Genomic DNA, 25983 nt, shown 5'->3' on the forward strand with positions numbered 1-25983 from the left:
GCTAATTTTATCACCGTTGAGTATGCATAAATTTGGTTATCAAATGCAGAATCAACAAATTGGTACTGGTAAAAATGGCATTTTTTGCCTACTTCATGTTAATGTCATTAATTTACCAGCAATCATCATTCAAAAGTGCTGACAGGTGCCGTAATTAGTTTAAAAACTGGAACACACTGGTTTTTTTTTACAAAATAGTGAAAAATGGTCTATTTTTAGTGGAACGTGAATAATGTTTTCCTATGCCGTTAATTATTAAATCCGATTTTACGGTTGGTCAGTATTCAGGAAATCACTGGAGTGTTTTAGTCTGCAGAAAGCGAATAGGTGATGTTGCGTTGGGGCCCGCGCACCGAAGCACAATTCATTCGTATCGGCCGTGTGAAGTTGAGTAACGTAATTGCTAATTACTGCTTACTTACACCATCTGGGTTGTAAAAACAAACAATAGTACTAACTGGTCCCATTTACGCTGAAAGCAATCAATTTAATAATCTGTAATTCTTTACTAAAATCGCAGTACTGGAAATACTTGTACTGAATGCCAAATACCGGTTTGAAAATGATTTGTTACCTTACGTCAATAATTCCTTACAAGGGTAACTAATTGGCACTTTTATAAACAGTATTTATTTATCTATATAATTTTTATATATAATATCAAGTGCGAACAGGACGGACAAGTCGTGCGCCTTTTGGTATGCCTTATGGTAAGGTACACGTCTCAGAACTTTAAATCGCAAAAATTTGAGGGTCACTGCCACTGTGTCCCTCACTCTGAGACCTAAGTTGACAAGTCTCATGTATTAATTAAATTTTTATTGAATTGATATTCAATTATTTTTTGTGAAATTACTCCACTAGTTTCTTATAATTATTAATACAAAGGTCGAACACTCAGAAAAAACACTCAGAAAACATTCCTTCGATCCGGTCGGATTCGAACCGACGTCTTCTTGCATACCGTGCCAGACGCTATACAGCCACGGAACGAACCAACGGACCTCACGAATTTTTCTATGTGCTTGCGTCGTGTCTTTGTACTTGGTCTTTCAACGACTTTTTAGTCGTAGCGCCATCTATGAGAAATCTATGACAGATTTATCATCCAGTTAGTACCTTTACAGCTACCAGTCCTGGCGAGAGATGTCGCTATTCACTGTATTAATTAAATTTTTATTGAATTGATATTCAATTATTTTTTGTGAAATTACTCCACTAGTTTCTTATAATTATTAATACAAAGATCGAACACTCAGAAAAAAGTCTCAAGTACCTGTAATTTCACCAGTACCCTTACTTTTCAAAACCAGAACACAGTAATGCTGACATTACTGCTTGGCGGCAGAAATAGGTAACGTCTTTGGACGAACTCTTTCACAAGGAGCTAAAAAAAACTGCTATTAAAGATTTACAACAGACGCTCGTATTTTTATTTTTATTTTTAGCTTTTTTTTAAATAACAATACGACTAAAACCAGTCTCATAAGTCCACAAACTCAGGGGTCAGTTGTAAATTACTCTCAATATTATAGGCCGTTGGTTCCCTTTGAGAAGTCTTGCGTCAACATTTTATCAGATGACGGAAACGAAACTCAAAATTTATGTAACTACACTACCACGATTATCTCGTAGATTGCAACTTACAAAGGCCGAAAAACTTTCTGTGTTTTAAAATAATGTTATGAATAAAATTTCACTTATTAAGTATTAATTTAAATACGAATAATCCAAAATATCAGAAAACTGTATCTACATTGAGCTAACATGGTGAACTACCTTTAATTACAGGAGAGCCATGAGAAATGAAATGTACTTATATAGGTCGATTCAGTTAGCAAATGGATAAACTGATATTAGCACAGATTGCCACAGGGCCTACATTACATAACTTAACAGCCTCCGTAACCGTAAAGTTACCAAGCAGAGGTCCCGGGTTCGATTCCTGGGCCGGGAAACTTATTTGTATGGCTTACTCTGCTCTCGCGAGTTTGGATGTAATTAGTAGTTGTCTATGTGTGTTAACTGCACCCGCGTTACTGGGTTTCCTTAGTGCGGGGCTATGAGTGTGTATAATAATTTATATTGTGTAATTATGGCAATTTTTTAATATGCGAAAATATTGTTATGCTTATTTACAATTACTCATAAAATTATCAAGCTACGAAACTTGATCATCTCTACGACTTAGAAGGAAAAAATCACAAAAAGGAATTAAACATGTAAATAAAACAATGCACTCTCTCTACATATTGTAATATGTACAGTGTGTGAATTGTTTACCGTCGTTAATAATAACCTCGTCCAAAAATCTCGCATAATTATCCTATATAACATTATTCACCTATAATTCGAAATTATTAGTCAATATATACTCCGTAAACTCTATTTAAAAATTTACTGAACGCTTTATAACTACTTATACTATGTGGTATATATGAAAACCAAGGTTGATCATTATCTCCAGCAATAAATTGTACTGAAAATGTTGATTAACAGTTTCAATGTTTAAAGTTGAAGAGATGACCAATATAACAAGTATTCGCAATCATTCATCACTCATCATTTTCTTGCATTGGCGTTGTCTTATATGAAAACAAGTATACACCAAAAATAGTCACATCGTACGAAAATACACAATTTTATTGTCTAGTGTTGCAAGGTCAAGTTGCTGCGGTAACTTCAGGATTTAAATTACCACTACAATTGCATGCATGTTCGTCAAAATTATTATACTTGTCTGCAACACGTACTGCTCTATTTCCTATCACTAAAATATGACCAGTTTGAATGAACTCTGGTACTCTGGACTGGGTATTTATGCCATTTCCCACTAAAACCATTTAGCATATAATACCATCAACCAGTCTAGTAAGAACGCATAGTGTAAAGAATTAATAAATGAAGTCTTTATCTTACTTGTTTCATTAATAAAATACATTTCTCTCAGACGTCAACACAATGGATGATAATTGGGCTTACAGTACAAGAATACAAACTGACTGATGTCTTAATCTATATAATTAAATTATGAATTTTAAAACAACAAACGCGCTCGTTACTTTTTTCAATTGGCCTACATATATAATGAATATGAAATTGCAGAATTAATTATCAAAAACATAAGAAAATTGTTCAATCAAGATTACAAAGTATCTTCATATCAATTACTTAACTGCGTCTGTGGCCGAGTGGTCCCGGGTTCGATTCGCGTGTCGGGAGAACATTTGTATGGCTTACATTTATTTCTCTCGTGAGTTTGGGTGTAATTTGTGGTTGTCTTTGTATGCGTTTCCCTAGTGCAGGGCTATGAGTGTGTGCGCGTTATTTATACGTTCTGTCATAATAAAACAGTACAATGATAACCATACAAAATAATATACACTCGATGACTTTTCTGTCGCGCTAGCCTAATAGTTTGAACTATTGTCTCTCAAGCAGAGGCCGTGGTTTCAAATCCGGACTCGCACAATTGAATTTGAAATTTACCGTAAGAAGAAAAACATAGTGATGAAACCTGCACTTCGAAGGTTTATAAATTTTAAACTGCCTCTGTGGCTGAACGGTTACCATGCCGGACTGCCATGCAGAGATCCCAGGTTCGATTCCCGGGCCGGAAGAAATGTTTGTATGGCCTACATTTATTTATCTCGTGAGTTTGAGTATAATTTGTGGTTGTCTACGGGTACGTCCATGGCACCCGCGACACAGGGTGCCATGGACACACCTAGTGCGGGGCTACGTTGAGTGTGTGCGTTATTATTATTACTATATATTATTATAAACGATGAACTCTTCTGTACTATAACCTTTCCACAACTAGAAGACTGTAAAATACCACAGCTTGTGAACATTACTATGCTAATAAGCTGTATCGTATAATCTGAGCTTATGGTATTTAGGCTACTGTTGCAGACTACACAAAAATCTGCGATGCTGTTTTCAAAATACCGTATGTTGTTTAGGCAAATACAAGCCTTTGAAGCAATTTGGCCCTTTACCATCATGTTCCAGAGTTTTATAGAACTATTTTTTACTAAGAACATTGATGCAAAAATTGAATACTATTGGCTCATATATTCTAGAGCCCACTACAACTTCCAGCTGCTAGCATTACAACTGCCGACTGCCAGTATCCGACAGTAACCAGCATTTTGATTGTATTCCAAGCATTGCCTTTCTTTCACTGATATGAAATCAGCATAATCATATTGAAGTCCGCACAATGATTATAACTTCATTCTACGTTATTAAAACTATAACCTAAGACATCTGAATTTTATTTTGTATAATACCAAGTGACGAACAAGTCGGGCGCTTGGTGGTAAGCAACACGCCTACCGACAACAGTTTCAGTTCACTCTGAGTTTTAAATAGCAAAGATCTTGGGGCATTGCCACTACGTCCGTCCCTCTGAAACATAAGTTGACAAGTCCCATGTGCCTGTGATTTTACCAACACCCTTCCAAACCAGAACGCAGTAATGCTCACATTACTGCTTGGCGGCATAAATAGGTGAGGTGGCCGTACTTCATTAGACGAACTCTTTCACAAGGAGCTCTACTGCTGTATCACGCCACATAATAACATTTTGAGCAATTTTAATAAGTCTAAAACAACAACACTGTTAATCTAACTAGTACACACTGCATTCCTTCCTGAACAACAGTCACGTTTAATAACATACTATCTTGTTTATAGAGAAACCTAAAAGGATCATAAACCGAGATTGAAATCTTTATTGTAAAAGCACAACATCAAAACCTTTAACTGTGCCAAGTCAAAACTGCACTTAGAATAACAATTACCGGGCTACCTTTAACGAAAGCTTCTATAATGTTATGTTAAATGCTATTTTGTAAACATTATCTTATTTTACTTAATACTACTAAATATTTTCATTGAAACACTTGCTTACTTTTGTAATTGCACACTTGTTAATTAAAATTGACAGCATAATTTTTATTTACGTAGAGAATATTAACTATAAGCCCACCCTGCATTTTACTTCATCATAGTAGTCTTCTTAAAAAACCTCCTTTCTGCGCCAAAATGGTGCAAAGTTGACACAATACTGTGTAATCGCAATTTGGCAAATGTTTTAAAACATGTATATAGTCTCATTTTTGAGAAAACGTGCATTAATGAACATACGTCGCTACATATATGATCTACTTTCTTTACATCAACAGTAAATTTTTCACCTTGAACCGTGCTACGTAAGTTTACGTAATTGCTGTATCATTATCAAACTACCGTATTCTTGCGTATAGAGCGCGTGTGACGCTACAGGATCTCACCGGGTAAACTAATATAAAAGTCGGTGGTGGTAGTCTTCGCTACCAGTTGTGTGTGGTCGTTCCGACGAAGCAAACCTTATTCAAACAATATGATCGCCAAAGTAAGTGCTCGTGATACTCCTGAGTGAAAGGATTGCTTACCATCGCTCCAAGCGTTTTACATTTTCTGGAGTATACGACATAGTTCTCTAAAGTATTGAAAGAGCTTATAAATACTTTTTAAGAAGAATCTAAATATCTAGGATGGCATAAGTACCACATAATTTCTAATAACATTATATATATTAATAGCAACAGTATCAAAATTTTTTCAAAAGTTTTTGCTATATATATATAATATACTTTACATAAACTTTGTTTTGATTTTTTTCAGTTGACTTCATTTAAAAACCTTTTCAAGTTGGGCTTTTCTTATTCATACCATAATAGGGAGATATAACTTAATTTTTATTATTAAAGCGTTCTTCAGGGAACCGGTATTATTATTCTAACGCATGTAAAAATTGCAGACCGCAATAGTGTTGTCCATGGTGGCGCTGGCATCGGCCGGCGTGGTGCAGCTGGCGGGCTACGGACACGAGGGTGTTGCGTATGCCCCTGTCGCACACTATGGAGGACATGAGGACCATCACGTTGATTATCATGTGAGTTACTTGCTAGAAACGCAAACTCCCTGGATAAATTGATATCTACCAAGTCAGGTCAATGAACTCCATTATTTTATGCTCTTTCTCTTTTATGATCTTTGGTATGAACATTCACTAGACACTGTCAGTCTTATATTTCACTTATTATGTCTATGGAACCGTAATCTTCCTACAAGCATGACACGTTGATAGGAATTTATGCTGTACTTGACTACAATTGCAAGCACCTCCTAAAACTTAAAATCTCCTACAAAGATTTAGAAATTGTGCCGCGGAATAGCTATGACATTAACGTTGTAGTTTGTTTCTTGTTGCCTATCTCGGTAGATTTATTCCTACGACTCGCATTAAAAGGTAAGAGATGATCGTATTTATATTCAGAAAGCATACTAATAAGCGCTAGAAGACGTCGGTTCGAATCCGACCGGATCGAAGGATTTTTTTCTGAGTGTTCGATCTTTGTATTAATAATTATAACAAACTAGTGGAGTAATTTCACATAAAATAATTGAATATCAATTGTATAAAAATTTAAGGACACTAATTCTTATTTCGTGCATTCAAAGATACTAAGAAATTCTATATGTGAGACTATTGTCATAAGTCTATTCCCACTAATTGCTACGATTAATATGCTACGATTAATATTGGGTTAATAAAATTCAATACAACTCTGTGATATAACTGCAGCAAAAAAAAAAGAAAAATTTCGGAATTGCCAAAATTTGAAAACTCAACGTACAAACACGAAATACTCCTTTGTAAAATTATTGAACACGTCTGTGGATGAATATAACACCAATAATAACATTTGCAACGTTGTACTAATTTAATTTGTTTCATACATTTCACCACGTTTCATGCGTGGCCTACATCACAGGAAGAGTTTTATAGCGCCAATTATTTCCAAATCACTAACTACCAAGCACCAGATTCCGCATTGTCGTCCAACTTTAAAATACCTTTGGCTAATGTACGTTCATGGAAGCAATGAGAGCGTGCATATCGTCATCGTCGCAGAGATTATGATAATTACGATTTTGCTACGCATAATATTTATAATACACGAATTTTTTCAAGCAATGCGGCCAAGGGCATACACGCATCAAGCAACGCAATATCAAATAACCGACTCGAAATTGTAACGCGTTACACACAGCGCAATTTTTCGCATAATTATAACTGTAACATTAAACAAATACGCTAATTTGGGAGCTGCAACCAAATGAAGCAACCAAAGCTGTTTTTGTTTCCCTCGTGTAACAACGTTTCATAATGCAAATATAACCTAATTGATAGCTTGCATAAACGAAATGTTAGTTCTTGATCTAACACAATCGTCGCAGTTTCCGGGATACGATATAAATCTACAGCACACTAGGCGCTTGTTACAATAACCAATATATTATGAACTATGACAGTCGATCTAATTTAAAAACAATTAGGTAGCTTTATTTTAAGTCTCAAACGCGTTCTTACAAAGTCTTATATTTTTAAGAAGCTGTTTGAGACCTTAAAATATCAGCTACAGTACGAAATACCCTTATTACATCACTATGACAGTTTGAGCACTAAGCAGGTCTATGAAATACAAACAATTATTTAACTTCCTCGCAAGAAACTGGAGTAACGTAATCATGCAAAACAAGTTATGAACCTAGAGTTGCTATTTACCCGCATTACATGCCACATTACGAGTCATTATTCTATGTAACCAACAAGTTCCCAAAAACTTTTCCTATACGTAAATACCAAGATGTACATACCTACGCATCGTAGATTCTTGAAAAAATACAATCAATTGCTGTTTTATGGCATATCGGTTTCTGGGGAACTTTATTCACATACCATGCTGATTTCTGTATAGGCATTTGTGAATTTTCTTCGAAGATCTATATTTTCTCTCTTTGACGCTTACGAGATTTCCAAATCGGGTTGTACAGGCACAAAAAATCCAATATGACGAATTCAAGATGACTGCCATACAAAATTGACTTTACTGAATCTTCGCAAGTGGTTTTTTCGTACTATACTATCAATGATATACAAGTGGTTTCTTCTGAGAAACTGAAGGATAAGACTTTACTTGATCATACCAATCACGCTGCGCACCCAGATCCAACCAACCAAAAATAATTCTCTTCTGAAATGTAAAATAAGTCCAACTTCCAACCAGTCAAATAGTCTATCAATATAACTGCATAGTTTAAAATTATAATTCAATATCCCAATTTATTAACAAATTTTTAATGTTCATTCATCTGTTACTCGTATATTCATACTTGTGTGTACAAAAAACGTAACTATCACAAAACAACTATCATTGTAAGTCTGTTTGAATTGTCTTTAAAAGACAAGCTGCAATATGAAATTCTTTATACTGGTCGGCTGTCAGTACTAAAATTCTACTACAAAATTAAAGGTTACGAAGAAAAACAAATCACGATCTACGTGCAAATGCTAAGTTGATTAAAGTCGCTCTTTACAGTTTTGTCATAAATTATGCGCTGCGAGAACCGATTTGGTGTAGTCCGAATTACATAACACTTTGCATGCCTCGCTCTTAGGTATATCCTAGTCGTGACTGAAGGGCCGATAACGGCTCCGTTCCCAGGATCCTTGCGACATTCGCGCCTGCAAGCTACCTTTGTTAACTTCGTATAAACTTTACAAAATTAATAGAGAAATTGAAACGTTGAGTTCTGTTTATTTTTCATTCTTGTGTGTAATTTAAACATTTAGAATTTCATTTTTTTTATTAATTAGGTTTTTTTAATTTGAATCAATACTTAAAACTATTATTACCATCAAATCTCCATCAATTTAGAGATCCCTTTCTTTGCTTTCATTTTAAACTTTGTTGTTGTTTAAATTAAACTTCAAATCACTTAAAACCTCTCTTTTTCGTAAAGAAATAAACTTTACGACACTATCAATATCCTCTTTTAAAATTGACATAAATTAATGTAACTTATAATACTTATAAATAAGTATTTTATAAACAATTTTATTTCTTATTCTGTCAATTTGTTTCGAGTTCTCCACAGGTCAGATTCAACTTTGACCATAGGACCTGTAAAGAGCCCAAAACGTTAGTTTGTTCGAAAAAATAAATATACGCAATTTTAGACCAGGGAATAAATTAGCTTCATTTCCAATGTATACCAATTGCAAAAATCTAAGTATCTTGTGTCTAAGTATCATAATGATAGTCATGATACAGTGGAAAACGGATCATTTGCATAAACTGGCGCATGACAGCACGCTCATTTAATGGCGGATGACTGGATGTGGATTTGACCTCAATACCACTTGCGTAAACCATTTGACAAGTCGCGTAAATCCGTTTTAGTGGGAATACAAATAAATAATAAATATTAACGACATAATTCCTGGAAACATGAGGCATAGTAAATGTTAAATTGATCTGTAGACTACAACCATGTATAAACTTTATGAAATATTTCACATTTCATAAAAAGTCAACAATTTGCAATATCTCATCATCATCAACCCATTTGTACATCCCACTACAGGGCATGGGTCTCCTCTCAGTCAGGGTTTTAGGCCGTCTGTCGTCCGCCCCACTGGCGCAATGCGGATTTGAAACGTCACACTTTTTCCGAGGGTCGTAAACCTTCTTCGATGTGCAAGTTTCATCACGATGTTTCCCTCACAGAAAAACTCGTGGTAAATTTGAAATTAAATTTGGCACATAAATTCCTAGAAACTCAGATTCAAACCCACGGCCGCTGCTTGAGAGGCGGTAGGAGTTACCTATCAGTAGTCCGAAATGGCAATTTCCAGAAATAATGTTTGCTCGAATTTTCATAACCTCGAAAGTAATTTAGAGAGGAAAATGTCTTTTCTTTGAAACCTTTTTTTTTCTTTTTTTTTGACGAGGTGGAAATATTTTTCTTTGAAACCTAACTTAACCTAACCTAACCTAATCGTGTCTTTGCGATAAACATCCAACATATTCTGAAAGAACAACGGTTTCGTTACAATTTGGTTTTCGGTGTAATGAAAATTGGAACAAACGTTATTTCGGAAAAAAATTCGAGTTTATGATAGGTTACCGCAGTGGGTCAAACCATTAGACGAACAAGTCGTGCGCCTGATGGAAAGCGACACCCCTATCTACAACAATTGCAATGGCATTAAGAGCTTTAGATCGCAAAGATCTTAGGGGCACTACCACTGCGCCCGTCACCTTTTTTTTATACACAGGAAAATGCGTTACGCATACTCCCCGCGGGCGATGACATGGCGGGGTTATGTGGGAATCTCCGTTGATCCACCCGGGGATACAAACACGCTCGGTGGATCCTCGGAGCCCTACCCACTAAAAACCTGTGTATACACCCTGTGGGATCCCGTTAAAATTCGCCACTCACCCCGGTGGTTGCACCCGTCACCCTGAGTCATAAGTTGACAAGTCCCATGTGCCTGTCATTTCACCATTTGCAATATCTACGGTTCCTAAATTAAATGTAATAGTGAACTAAAAACTTAGAAGTCGCATTTATTTATTTATTTATTATATGGACAACAAAACAGATGACAATCGAATTACTTTGTAAGAGTTAAGTATAATATAAGTTCTGTACTAGATTGTAACATTACTTATGTAGACACGTCATTATAAAGTAACAAGAAAGATCTATTGTTCACAATTTGCTAATAATTTCCTTACTTAATTAATATTCCCACTAATTTACTAATTACAAAAACGAATTGGGTTTGGGTGAATACCTATGTAAGTGTTAAGCGAGTTACTAATCCTTTAAATATTCTGGATCTTGAGTCAAAAATATTCAAACCAGAGTTAGAATAAATACGCAATATTGACTCTGATAATATAATAAGGATAACGTAACTTACTAAAGAAATTGCTTGATACATGACCATGAGTTAATAATTACCTTGTGTGTGTACCAGGCCCATCCGAAATACGACTACTCGTACTCAGTATCCGATCCCCACACTGGTGACCACAAGACCCAGCACGAGGCCCGTGACGGTGACGTCGTGAAAGGAGAATACTCCCTGCTGCAGCCTGACGGCTCTTTCAGGAAAGTCACTTATACTGCTGATGACCACAACGGGTAAGATTTTTATTGTTATTGAACGAATGAACTGAATGAAATATTATTTATTGCACATATAAAAATTACAATGATAACACGGAATATTAACGTAAGTATCACAGAGTAAGCTAATGTACAACAGGCGGCTTTTATGTGGTCCGTGCGCGCCTTTACTGCTAAGTAGTGATTCGAGTAAGTTAGGGATAAAAATGAAAATAAATTGTAAACAGTAATAATACTCGTAATAAATATAGAAACTTAGGAAGATTATAACACTATGCAAAATAAATATTCTGAAAAAATATCGTTATTATTTTTTTAAATCTATTTGTTAATCGTAGGTTGTACATGGGACCGCACATTAACAACCTCAATGTCCCAACGGCTTAAACTGTGGCCGCTGGACGAGGAAGTCCCAGGGTCGATTCCCGGTAGGACCAATTTGGGAAATGAACGTTTCTAATTTGATTCTGCTCTGGGTGTTATGGGATGTACCCCAGTGTGAATTCCGTTACTCTGGTACCCACAGTACTGGGAATTCCCGAGTTTAATACCAGGCTTATTGGTGCGGTTGTCTGGCACATTAAAAAAAATTGGACCATAAAGAATAAATACAACACTAAAATTGTTAAAATAGCTTAAAAAGTAATTTATTATTGTCAATGGAAGTTTTTATTCGAATATGTGTTATTTTACTACTAAACATGAAAATTACTTAAATAAAAAACATGACCTAGGTAAATTTATATTCTCACTGTAGCGGACTGTATCATAGGTTCGGCTAGTGCTATCAACGAATGAGCAAGACCAAAGTAAATATACATACAGTTTATTAATTTATTAAAAAAGACGTACAGGTATCAATCCAAAAACGGAAACAATAGTGAAGAAAAGGCGCCAAAAACAAACACATTTAAATTCAGAATTTAAATATAAAACTAAACTTAAAAAAACTGTAATTATTAATACAAAGATCGAACACTCAGAAAAAAATCCGTCTTCTAGCTTACCGTGTCAGACGCTATACCAACTAAGCCACGGAACGAACCAGCGAACCTCACGAATTCTTCTATGTGTTTGCGTCGTATCTTTGTACTTGGTTTTTTAACGACTTTTTAGTCGTAGCTCCATCTATGATGATAACATAGAAGAATTCGTGAGTTCCGCTGGTTCGTTCCGTGGCTTAGTTGGTATAGCGTCTGGCACGGTAAGCTAGAAGACGTCGGTTCGAATCCGGCCGGATCGTAGGAATTTTTTCTGAGTGTTCGATCTTTGTATTAATAATTATAACAAACTAGTGGAATAATTTCACAAAAAATAATTGAATATCAATTCAATTAAAAATTAAAAAAAAACTATATAAAAATATATACGAAAGACATTTGTAGCGACTGCTTCCATTCGCTACACTCACCTTGTGCGATACCTTAAGAAATCGTGTATATAATATGTTCATAATACAAAAACTTAAACGTATCGTTTACATTAGTGTGCAAGACAATCGTGACCTAGATCTACGTTCGTATACTCGTGAGATCTAGTTAGTAATAACGGCAGGGACAAAATCATGCGCGATCTTTCAACACTTACGTACCTTTCATTATCTGAATGCCTAGAGGTTTGGTTCTTAATACGTCCTTGTAGATAAATATGCTGCTTCTTTATGCTTTCAAATGCCAACGTAATTACATTAAAAGGAACTTCTATGCTAACTGTTTTACAATTGTTCTTTGCATGAGCACTGTTATTAAGTAGAAGTAGAGCACCAAGTGACGCGATCCGTTTATTGAACCTCATTCAAATTGTGTGGATCCACCGAGAGCACAGCTTTTTCACACCCAAATGTTTGTGTAGTATTGATTGTATTTGACTCATCCCTATGCCTAAAGATGACCGAATCTCATGGTGTGCCACATGCCTGTCTGTTTTGATCATACGGCGCACAGCATCGATGTTTTTGTTGTTCACAGCAGTGGACGGGCGACCATCGCGAAATTCGTCACTGAGACTCATACGAGCGTTTAAATTCTGCAAACCAGCTATAAATAGTCGTCTTGCATGGTGCTTCATCGCCAAAAGCAATTTGAAGGCGAGCGAAGCTCCGCTGAACTGTTAAATTACACTTAAAGTCGTAGAAAATTATACTACGAAAATTTTCACGAGTTAAATCCATGGTGATGTAGACACATAATTTCTAAAATGACGCCACAATGTAAAAATAAGTGACAGTCAGATGAAACAAACTGTATTCTACAGTCAAAGAGTTCCATTTTCAAATGCTCTAATTGCTTTTTAAATATTGTCTATGTAAGTTATTAAATTTATTATATTAGTTTATTAGAGTCAGTGAGTTAGTATTTTTGTAAATTTATTTCTATTACTAAAGAGAAATGGAAGAGCGGACCTTCCTGCCACAGGTAGATAATACTTACTTGAAAGTTCCAACTTTATTGTTACTGGATATTACGAAGAAAGAGATAAACGTTTTTCCTTTCCATTTTCTATTATTACCTATAGTTCTAATAGTAAATTTTCTTTTACAGTTTCAACGCGATAGTCCACAACACGGCACCGCACCATGAGTTCCACTAGGCGTCATTCTAGGCTAGAGGCCATTGCTTGCATGTGATATTAATACCTTTAATACTTATTTAGATAGTCTTTAGTCGACGATACTCGTGTTTTCAAGACTGCGGCGAAATAAACTGTTAGAAAAAAAATGGGTTTCATTTTCCCTAGCTACATTTTTTTATTATTATTATTTTTTATTTATCAGATAAACACAAACAGTTTTATACTAAGCAAATAAAAAACATTGAACCATCATTGAACGAGCAAGATTAATAAATATGAACCAACAACGTGTTCCACAAATGTGTGTCAATTAAGGCATTCTATGACACGCGTAACATATACGCGTAGTCATGTGGAATTATATTTCGATATTTCGTTTTTACAAACTTTTTTATAACATTAACTGATGGGATGAACAAGTCGTGCGCCTGACGGTAAGTTACATGCCTGTTCATAACAGTTACAGTGCCACTCAGAGCTTTAATCTCACGTACACGGAATAATTAATTTAAAAGTCACATAGCCACGGATACAATTAATTTATTGCAAACCAAATTTCCCGATCGCATAAATTCACGAAATTCAGTCGTTAAGTGGCCAGTTCGATCATGTGATTTAACACCGCTGGATTATTTTTTATGGGCTTATGTTAAAGACAGAGTCTATACCGAGCCAATCGAATCGATAAAACTCAAAATTCGTGAAGTGATTAACGAAATAGACCCACCATTTTGTCAAAAAGTGATTAAAAACTTTGATGAAAGAATCGACGTCTGTAACTGTGGTCATGGTGGACATTTATCAGATATAATTTTTCATTCATAATTGCCAAAACTTACATTTTTTATACAATAAAAATTTGAATCATTGTCATCTAAATTTATTGTTTTATTTTACTTTACAAAACAAAGTTCTTGTTGAAAAACACTATACTTCAAAGGTTGAATATTCTTGGACATTAAAGTTTCCTCATGATGTTTTTTCTTACAGTTTAAATAGTGTAGAAAATATTTAAACGGCATAGTTTAATGTATATATCTTCGATGTTTTGTTGAAGGGACGTCAGCAACATTTCGAAAAATTTTTCAGGGGATCATGTTTTAGGTCGTTAGAACGACTATTTTAAACATTTACATCCTGTTTAAAATTCAATTTCGGTTTTCATTAAGTTTAAGTTTTAAAATTGAATTAAAAACAGGATGTAAATATTTTAAAACAGTCGTGAAAACTAAAACAGGCCCCGAAACTTTTTTCGAAATGGCGCTTTCGGCCTTTCTACAAAACATGGATGATATAGTGTATGTAGAAGATTCGAAAGTAATATAATTGTAAAATTATTCTTTGGACGTGGAAACATGTTGATCTGTAATCACAAATAAATGAACCTGCACAAAGTTTAATAAATAAATAAATAAATGAATGAGGAGCAAACTTGTTTTTTATTATACCAAGTCACGGGATGGACGAGTAGTCGTTAGCAGCAATAACTTATTTATAGGATGGAAGCAGATATAAACCAATCAATCGTGTCTATTCGGGCCCTTATGGTTTGTATGTTTTGTTCTTTTTATGATACCAAATGACAGAAAGAACTAGAACGACACCAGACGCACGGGTGGTAAGTGAAACGCTTGTCCATAACAGTTGCATTGCCACTTAGAGCTTTAAATAACAAAGATCTGAGGGGCACTGACATTGCGCCCGTCACCCTGAAATATAAGTCGACAAGTCCCATGTGCTTGTAATTTCGCCAGCACTCTTACCCTTCAAAACCGAAACGCAGTAATGTTCACATTACTGCTTGGCGGCAAAAATAGGTAACGTGTCAGTACATCCCTGGACGAGCTGTTTACAAGGGGCTCTATTCTTACTTTGTCAAAATTGCATACAAATTTTCATGACACGACTAAACTACACTAGACATGTTGTTTATTCAATCATTTATTTAATAGGAAAACCAACGTCAAACTAAATTAAATAATAATAACAACTAAAAGCCAACTTTAATTTCTCACAAATAGAAATACAGTAAAAACCTTGGTACACAATTTAACTAAATTTTACATAAAAATACAACTGTAGTTGTAGCCTCATATGAGTCACAGAAGTGCCCACTCAGTGCTCTCCGTGCCGAAGTCACACTCGTATTTAAAAGATCGTATTGTAAAATAATAATATTATCTATTGGCGCATATGTATACACTACATGTACACAAAAATGTATCTTTATATTGCACCGACTTTGCACATTCAATATAGAAGTAATATTTAACTCAAATTTGAAAAATACTGTGTACAATGGATTGATAATTTTAATAGAGTGCTTGCAGTGGAAACAGTTTTTTTTCTTGGTCCGCTAAATTTGTTTCGAAACTTACAGGAGTGGAGACGAGACGAACTTTGTAAAATAAATTGATAAAAACGTGTGTAATAAAATTGAGATACGTACTAATACATCCTTAAAGGTTTTAAGTTCATAATAGCGCCCAATAAAGGTTATTAATTTAATTCTTGTCTGATTTGTCAGATTTGTCACATTCGCAAAATGCAATACCACCTATCACTTTAGACATCCTAGCTATTAGATATGACCTGATAAATCGTCAATGAAATTAAATGGCACCATATCATAATTATTTATTATATTATGTTACTTTCACTTAAACAATGGGAGAACTATTTTTCCATACGAAAGACATAAACGGAATCGAGGTGCTGAACTAAAGTCGTACAAAAAAATAAAATAATTAAAATAACAATTTTGACAACTCTAAATTTCATCTTAGTATAAAATAAAGTAAAAAAGCTGTGACGTTTCAAAATCAAAAAATAGCACGAGAATATTACTTTTTTTTTAAATCCTCAGATGACATAATTATGTGATGGTCATGATATATAAACATTTTAGCCTGTTGCGATATTTAGTAAATTTATTATTCATGTATTTATGTTAAAATATAACTTTTAAAACAGATAAATATCTTCTCTGTTTATTTTTAGAATTAGAACTTGACGAAAACAGTACGAGATTTTCTTAAAGAAATTAATGATTGAATGTAGCCTAAAAATTCACAGAAAATACTAAATAACTCAACTACGACGCATCACACTTTGAACGTAAATCAAAAGCAAATGTTTTGTAATGCAATAACTAAATTGGCTATTTGTACAACTTTTCCTTTAATGGGAACTACTTGTCTTGAATAACGAGATTGAAACATGAACACCAAGCGCCTTACATTTTTAGTGCTGCAAATATAGTGAAGCATCGAAAAATATAAGCGCTAATAGTTTCTGTTAAGGCCAAGAATGTAAATTGTAGAATGTACTCGAAGTAATACATATTTAGTTTAAAATTATAGAATATGCTGGTGCCCGCGACTTTGTTTGCATAGAATAAGTACTTAATAAATACTTTAGTAGCAGTAGAGCTCCTTGTGAAAGAGTTCATCCAGGGTAGTACTGATACCTTCCCTATGTCTGCTGCCTAGCAGTAACGTCAGCATTATTGTGTTCCGGTCTTGAAATTTTAATAAATGTCTCAGGGCGACGGGCACAGTGGCAGCGCCCTTCAGATCTCTGCGATTTAAAGCTCTGAGTGGCACTGCAACTGTTATGGACAGGCGTGTAACTTACCATCAGGCGCACGATATGTTCATCCCGTTACTTAATATTATTTAAAAAGAACTTCGAGTACTGTACTATACTAATTTTCATAGCCTTTGTTGGTTCTCCATACAAATTTTCATCCCCTATTTCAATCCCTTTAAGATTTATTATTATAACTAAAAGTAACCTATGTCCTTTTTCTAGGTCCTATCTGTGTCTGTACCAAAATTCATCAAAATTGATTCAGCGGTACAACACTTGCCATCATGGCGAAAGGATTTGGCCAGTCGGCGTATTGCGTTTGGATTTAATGTATACATTGCCGAATTCTCTTGATTTAAGTAGATAGTACAGTTACACAATCATTTCTATGAATACCCAAAAATCAATATCTTTATAAATAGTCGTAGTTCATATATAAATACAGTTTCCTGAAGTGACATAAGTTGCGCACAAACACTGACCATGCCACCTACAACAATGTCCAAATTCACGCTGATTATGCACTTTTGTCACTCGCGTGATCAGAATTCAAGAAGTCACTGTTCCGCGCTGAAACCTCATTAGCATTATAATTGTTCAACTGTATTCATCTACTAACGACATTGATGGTTTGTTTCGGTATTACCGAACAGCATATTTTAAAAGCGAAGCGCTTTTATAAAAGACGACACATTTGAAAAAAATATCAGTCGTGTACCATCGATCATCAGGAAACATGATTCTAAGAGTAAGTTCAAAAACATTAATAACTAACGTAATCGGCATTTGTAACAAAATTGAGTTATGACGATCTGGAATCGAACGAGATCTACAACCTCTTATAAGCGGGTTTTTTTATATCTTATTTAATTTCATATTCATTATTAAACAAAATCTGCATAATTGAGATTTTTCAAAGAAAAAAAAACTTTATTTTAACTTTACTTTTATCTCAAAAGTAACGAAACTGACATGGATGACAGAGCATAGGAAAAAATAAGTATTCTAAACGTGTGATTAATTCTATTTCAGAATGTAGTGACGGTTCTATTTTGTATTGACACTATTGGAAGTGTTTTGGCGGCATCGTATTCAAATGTTTACTTCCAACTTGGTACAAATGAAGCTCCTGCAGTTGATGCACCAAGGGCCAACAAAAATTCTCAAGCTCAACTGGCTCCTTTAACATTACCTCCCGTAATACCAGTACTGCCAGTTACAACTTTAGTAGCACCCTGCCCTGTGCCTTGTATCAGTCCAAGTCAACCGGTTAGCAATGCCAATCTTGTGGCTTATAAGCCACCAAATAAACCTACGGACGACGTAAGTATACTTACAGCCCCATATTTTTCTGTACTAGTTCTGATTATAGTGACCGTCCGTACCGACCCTTAGGGTATACGAGAAGGGCACTGGGGGCCTACCATAACCTTTCCAAAAACAATCTTATTTCAATGTAAGCTTGATAAGCTTAATAGAATATTACTCATATTGGTACCATGACAAACCTGTCAACCAAGTAATGTATTATTGCTAAAGTGATTAAAAGACCGAATGATTTCCTAATATTGTCTATTACTTACTAATAATAGGAAAGAAACAATGCTATATGAACTATATAATGCCATCTCTTTTTTTGAAGTTCCAAATCGTCTTCTCGTAGTATAATGTTTAAGTACTTAATGTTATTTACATTCAGAGAATTTTAACTATTAAAAAAGAAAAGTAAATAATAGTAAAATCTATTAAAATTACGTTGTTTTCAATCATTTTTCCGCATTTTCTTGAAAAAAAATAAATAAAACAAGCTGAGTCTTGATTGTCACGTTGTGAATTCGGAATTATAGTCTAGTCTCAACTGTTAAGAGCTTATAGATGTCGCTGTCATAATTTTACGAAATAAACATCCAGTATTTTTATTAATGACAAACGATGATGTCCTATGTACTATTAAATAAAAAATAAACAAAGTATTTAAGAGATTTATGTAAATAATTAGTTAAAGTTAACTTTTAATCCTTACAAATCAATAGACAATAAATTCGAAAATAATATTGTTTCCATCCGAGTAACTACTTTAAGATTGCTAAATTTGACTTATGAACAATATTACTTTAATGTTAAAGTTGCCTCATAGTACAAACTGAGTGAATAAATTATCACAAAGCTGCCAATAAAATATTATAGTTTTAACATTATAATAAGCTTACTTTAAGCGCGTCATGGTACGAAAAGTCAATGTAAGGTTAAAGTAATATTGATTTTAGAGGTTGTGGTAGGCCCCTAGTGCGCACATAAGAAACCTTACAAGTTCTGGTTCTGACCCCAGATGGGCCAATACGTATATTTACAGTTAAATTTTAATGCTAATTTAACTTGATGAATAATAGTTAAACGTTGTAGCCCAACGGTTGGATCTACCGCTTTTCATCAAAATTTACTGAATTTATGTGCGAAATTTAATTTAATTTGAAATTTACCATAAGTTTTTCGGTGAAGAATAACATCGTGGTGAAACCACATCGCACGAAGGTTCACAACTCTCGGAAAATGTGTGAAGTTCCCAACCCGTATTGGGCCATTGTGACCGACTGTGGCTTTAACCCTCGCCTAAGAGGAAACCCGTGCCCATCAATGGGACGTACATATGGGTTGATGATGATGGTGACGAGGATAAATTAATAATTAAAAATAATTAATAATAAAATTACCATTCGAATACGGACTTTCAGGGTTCCACAAACTACGGATATTCCTATGTGGTATTTGATGACGGAACTGGGGATAAAAAATCTCAATATGAAGTCAGTGAGGGAGGAAAGGTTCGTGGACAGTACTCAATTGACCAGCCCGATGGTTATGTACGTGAAGTACAATATACTGCGGACGATTTAAAAGGGTTAGTTAAAACTAATAAATAGCTGTATATTTTGTGATAGATAAACATTATTCGTGACTCTTGTCTATACAGAAAAAGATTTACGAAAAAATTCAAAGTTTATAACGTTTCAGGTTTAGAGCTGTTGTTACTAATTTCTTACGGGGAAAGGTAATAAGTTCTGTTGAAGAAAACAATAAAAAAAAAGTTTCAGCGCCACTACTTGAACCTCTGAAAAATAGCGAAAAGGGACAAGAATCAATTAACAGTGCGGATAAAGGCGAGCAATTGGCTGAAGTCAAAGAAATAAAACCACTACCATCTAGTCCTTCGCAAGAAACACCTGTAAAAGCGGCAGTTGAAGAAATTACATCCAAACCTGCACAACCCAATAATACAAGTGTTACAGAATCCAATAACTTTAATGTATATGGTAATATCATCAAATGCATTCAAACGTCAATGAAAAACTCTGAATCACCACTAGTATACGTCATCTTACCTTCTAAAGTTTGCCCTTAAATATTCTTAGATACTACGATAATTACTTAAATGAAATTATTTTCTAGTCTCATAAAAATTGTTGATTGAGTATATACATTTTAATGTCAATAATAAATTAATAAATTCTGCAAAATCGAAGTTATAAAGTGTACATATATTTATTTACTTAAAATGTCATTTATTTCCATTATGCCATTTTTATACTTTCCGTGCACAACATTTTTAGCTTTCTTCTTAATCCCTACTTATATTATTTTTCCCAGTTTTTAGGATTTTTTGTTATGATACCAAATGACGGGATGAACAAGCCGTGTTAATGGTGGAAAAGATTTGAGAGGCACTGCCACTGTACCTGTGACCTTAAGACGACTTAAGAGACTGTTAACGAGTCTCATGTGCCTGTAATTTGACCAGGAACCCTTACTCTTCAAAACCGAAACGCGGTAATACTCACATTACTACTTGGTAGCAGAAACAGATAAAGCAGTACTGCAGCAAGCTTAGATGTAATCTTCAAAGAGCTCTGTTGCTACTAAAACCTTAATTATTACTCATAATGAAGATATATCTACCTCCTTTGCTCTATTAGCAACATTCGTTTAATGCCTTGTGTGACGTGATCTTTTTACAATCAATATTTAAAATACAGAGTCGTAGAATTGAATTTTGTAATAATTAAAATGGGATCAATCATAATCAATGGGTATCCCAGACAATCGATCGATATCTTGTCAAGCCTTTTAAGTCACTCCAAGCTGATAAACATCGGATTACTTACATCGTTGAATAAATGAGTGCAATGCGACCTTCGATTTATTGAAAGACATTTAAAAAAAGAACTACAAGTACCTAATGTAAAAATTTAATTAAGTTAATATTGATATGAAAGTATTGAACTTTTTTTTTTGGGGACCTAAATCTAAAAAAGGTTCATTACCAATATAATTACGAAAACCTAAAGAAGTCGAAAGTTATATTTATTTATTTAAGTACGTCACTGTCACATCCATTTTAATAGCAAAAGAGGTCCTTGTGAAAGAATACGTCCAGGGAAGTACTGCCACCTTACCTATATCTGCCGCCAAGCAGTAATGTAAGCACTACTGCATGCCGGTTTTGAAGGTGCTGGCGAAATTACAGGCACAAGGAACTTGTGAACTTATGTCTCAGGGTGACGGGCGCAGTGGACAGGTATGTCGCTACTATCAGGTCCACGACTTGTTCGTCCCATCACCTGATAACATAAAAGAAATCCATACACAAAATTGTATTGTCTTTAAAAATTTGTATACAATATCTCATACTATTACTGGCGAATACGAGTATAGCAATTGTGCAAGGTAACATGCGTTAAAATCTGGATCTTGAATTTAATTCATAGTAAAAAAATAAAAAAATAAAGATTCCAAATATCCAAAATAACACAAGTACAAACTCTTGTAAGTCAACTCTTAAAATAGTTGTAACTTCCCGTTTGATGGGCGTGGGAAGCTCTATAATGGCGGGCACAGGGCACATGCACAGGGCATCAAAACAGTCGAAGCCAGGAAAATGTTCCAGTTCCTTAGCACTGTTTTTTTTTTATAATACCAAGATGGAACGAACAAGTCGTGCACCTAATGATACTGGTACACGCCTATCCATAGCAGTTCCAGTACGATTTAAAACTTTAAGTCGCAACGATCTGAGGGCAATGCCACTTCACCCGTTACCCTGAAACATAAGTTTACGAGTCCCATATACCCGTTATTTCACCAGCACCCTTACCCTTCATAACCAGTACTAACCCTGGAACCCTGGGCAAACTCTTTCACATGGAGCTCTACTGCTACTAGTGTTGGCCTTGGCTCTGAATTGTAATTAGAGGTGATCAAAGCAGATCAGTTACCCTGGACGAAGCCACCCTAATAATAATACTTTCCGTGTGTACTTATTACGTGAGTCATTAAAAGTTTTCATTTTACGGTAGAGTGGAGAAAAGTGGCCCGAATTAGTATATTTGCACTCCTCATGGATAAATGGCATAAGTGAAGTTACGTCAAAAATGTTCATTGCTTCATTGGATACAGAAAAATATAACCTACATCCTCTCCAATTCTTGTAACTCTATCGATTAATATTGTCGACGTCAATATCATCGTATTCATTGGAGCAATAAACAGTTTTGACGAAACTTCACTTACGCCGTTCTTCTATGAGGGGAGCGAAATGTATCCTAAAGTAATTGAATAATCCGCCAATAATTTTAAAAGCCAATAACGTGATAAGACATTAATAGAGAATCGTTAAAATAGTTTGCATAAACTCACACGCAACTTCACAATGAAATTATACGTAAATGTAATATTTTATGTTAGGTACAGACAATATTTTTACTTGTGAAATTTTTGACCACAGACCTTGGTGGGCACTGTAGAAGTCTCTAAATCTTTTTACGCTCATGGCATCAGGCCATTAGCGCAACTCAATTCTACTCTAATTAAAATAATGTTTTTCTTTCCTATCGTTTATTGACACGTTTACTAATTATATTAAAATAATATAATTATAATAAAATCAGAAATAATAATAGTGACTACTGTGAAACTAACCGACGGGATTCGACAACCCAAGCAGCAACGAAAAGTGTATGTGTGGTACCCCTTGTTTTACACACTACCGACACGCGACGTTTTTCCAAGGAGCTTGTCAGATAGCTTAACTACCTGAGTTGGACCTTTGCAGCAACCCTTGGATACATAATTTAAAAGGCCGTGATAATCCGAACAATATTAATCGTCCGCCGCCACTTCAGCTTGCAGTTGTCAAAAAGTGTGTTGCTCGGTTAGCCCACACTACCCCGGTCATCACCATTAAGGTGTAGCAAAGAGTTCCTCAGAATAATGTGCCAGACTTCCGTACCAATTACCTTGTGAGTCCAATAAACCAATTGAGAAATTCCCTGTACTAAGCGTAGCAGAGCAACAAAATTCGCTCTGGGACACCTTAAACACAAAAAAACACAAAACAGAACTGAATACCCAAAACGTAACCAATTTAGGAAAGTTAATTTTCGAGATAAGTCCTACCAGGAATCGAACCCATAACCTCATCCAAAAAAGCCTACAGCGACCATCAAGGTCGTCATTTTTTAATTGCGAACTTTAATGATATTGTACCTTGTACATAAACTTGACGTCAGTGTTGTGAATGAATGAACAAAACAAATTCCCTTTTGGTCTTAACTTAATAGTATTTTATTCATCTCACAAGGCTATAGGGACAATGTATTTTTTCCGTCTTCCTTTGAAATTTTACACAGCAACGAAAACAAGCCAACCAAGTTTTTGCTATATTTTTAAAGCAACACTCACATACATAAAACAGCGGCAGCGTACTATTTCATTAACGAATTTTGCTGGTAAATGTATAAAGATTTATAAGATAAGGTAAAAGGGACTCATATATCTTTTTCATGGAATTTGATACCATAGACCAAGGTAATTATAAAAAAAAATATATTTAATTTCTCAACAACTATAAAAGTTTACTCAAGCTGAGCACATCAAACATACACACACATAAACACCGCCCAAGTGTGTAATATGTTCGTATGAGCAATAAACAATATGACGAAATAAATTACCTAGGTAATTTGTATTGTATCAATAATTAGGTTGCTTTAGAACAGTTATTTCAACTGTTCTAAGGTATTTTGTAATATCATTTAAGAACACATATGACGTAAAAATGCTGCAGTCATATAAAAGGTAAGTGTTTACTTCATAAATAAACATTTCAAACCCATAGAAGCCTGAATTTTTTACTTGATATTTTAGATGGTGATGTTTGTATTATAGTTGTTCGTATTTGAAATCACCAACATGACCAACTTTTACGGAAACAATAATATGGTATAATTTATTAAATATTATGATGTTAGACTATAATGATATTCTTTTTTTTTTATATATAATATCAAGTGACGGGATGAACAAGCCTGATGGTAAGCTACACGCCTGTCCATAACAGTTGCAATGCCACTCAGAGCTTTAAATCGCAAAGATTTGAGGGGCACTGCCGCTGCGCCCGTCACCCTGAGACATAAGTTGACAAGTCCCATGTGTCTGTAATTTCATTAGCACCCTTACCCTTCAAAACTGAAACACATAATCATAAAGTTTATAGCTGCTCATTGCACTCAAGATAGACCTTTTCGGGCGACTAATTACAGTCTACCACCATCAATGCACGTGTGCTGATACTGTTGACGAGTTTGACCAACATGGCCTCTCATGTACTCGAAGCGCTGGCCGGATTTCCCGACACGCAGCGCTCAATAGCATCACCGTACCGGCCTTCACCAGCGCTAAGATCCGGTATCTTTTTTCGAGCCCAGTGGCATGTGTCGCAATGACGGTAAAAGGCCTGGCGGCATGACTATCGGTCCATGGAAGCCAGTTAGTATGGCACGCAACCTATGTGGACACTGTAGACACAGGCTCTGTCGCCTGAGCGGCGAAGAACTGCAAAAGGGTCAAATAGATCAACCTTGTACAGTGCTACAGCTTTGCGCCTTTTGCGTTTGAAAACACCCTGGGTACCACAGGCGAAATTTCAAGCAAACAAGCTGTCAGATAGCCTCGTAGAAGCTTCCGGTGACCACAAGAGTGGTAGATATTTCTGCCAAAGAATATGTTTAGGTATGCAAAATGGAAATGTTACTAGCCTTCTGGGCACGATGACTCAAGATAAGGCCTAAATTTTCTATTTATAAACGTTTAAATAATAAATTATATTATATTATATTTATAATATGTTTATATTATTTCTCAAAATTATCATACATACCAATTAGGTACTACAATTCAAAATGATTACTATTTTTCGCCGATCAGGACTTTTATGTTAATGAAATCAATTTTGCAAATATATCACTTTCGTTTTAGGTAGAGATCTTGTGACAAATGACAAATGTGATAACTAGCTTAAATAGGAACGTATTTTAATATTACAATCTCTATAAATATTAATCACTTCTTATGACAGTGTAGTGTAAAGTTATGACATTGTAGTGCAGTGTAGTGTAAAGTAACCCCATCAATACAACCAAGTTTTAGTAAAAATACACAACATAATGTACATAACTTTAATTAAAATAATTAAATTAAAATAAGTTGTTGTAAATAATATATGTAATCAATGTAGCTTGTTAAAGATAAAATTATGATAACTGTCACTAAACACCTAACAATAAACAATATTTAACCTTAGTTACCTTCCGCAGTCGATTGTTTAATTTAAAGCCGTTAACCCAGTTGCCCCTGAATAAAATATACATGTATGCAATAATAAAACTCTCAATGTTACAAATAATGCAAAGCAGCCTTGCATTTAATTTTCTTAAAATAAACAAGGCT

The 25983-nt window shown here is 34.8% G+C and overlaps 2 protein-coding genes across 2 annotated transcripts; both read left to right on the forward strand.

Moving 5' to 3' along the window:
* Positions 1-5353: 5353 nt before the first annotated feature.
* On the forward strand, positions 5354-13676 carry LOC113236917 (cuticle protein 19-like). Its single transcript, XM_026473137.1, has 4 exons — positions 5354-5401; positions 5810-5944; positions 10889-11055; positions 13581-13676. Exons 1-4 carry the CDS (start codon positions 5390-5392, stop codon positions 13627-13629), a joined length of 363 nt encoding a protein of 120 aa, XP_026328922.1. The 5' UTR covers positions 5354-5389; the 3' UTR covers positions 13630-13676.
* Positions 13677-17938: 4262 nt separating this feature from the next.
* On the forward strand, positions 17939-20615 carry LOC113236728. Its single transcript, XM_026472888.1, has 4 exons — positions 17939-17950; positions 18235-18525; positions 19935-20101; positions 20215-20615. Exons 1-4 carry the CDS (start codon positions 17939-17941, stop codon positions 20600-20602), a joined length of 858 nt encoding a protein of 285 aa, XP_026328673.1. The 3' UTR covers positions 20603-20615.
* The last annotated feature ends 5368 nt before the right edge of the window (positions 20616-25983 follow it).

Source organism: Hyposmocoma kahamanoa, unplaced genomic scaffold, assembly GCF_003589595.1.
Source record: "Hyposmocoma kahamanoa isolate Upper Pololo Valley unplaced genomic scaffold, ASM358959v1 92, whole genome shotgun sequence".
Taxonomy (NCBI): Eukaryota; Metazoa; Arthropoda; class Insecta; order Lepidoptera; family Cosmopterigidae; genus Hyposmocoma; species Hyposmocoma kahamanoa.

Excerpts from the sequence above, each read along its gene's own strand:
- LOC113236728 (XM_026472888.1), top strand. Across the intron at positions 18,526-19,934 it reads CAAATAAACCTACGGACGAC|GGTTCCACAAACTACGGATA; the intron begins GTAAGTATACTT and ends ACGGACTTTCAG. Across the intron at positions 20,102-20,214 it reads ACTGCGGACGATTTAAAAGG|GTTTAGAGCTGTTGTTACTA; the intron begins GTTAGTTAAAAC and ends ATAACGTTTCAG.
- LOC113236917 (XM_026473137.1), top strand. Across the intron at positions 5,945-10,888 it reads ACCATCACGTTGATTATCAT|GCCCATCCGAAATACGACTA; the intron begins GTGAGTTACTTG and ends TGTGTGTACCAG. Across the intron at positions 11,056-13,580 it reads ACTGCTGATGACCACAACGG|TTTCAACGCGATAGTCCACA; the intron begins GTAAGATTTTTA and ends TTTCTTTTACAG.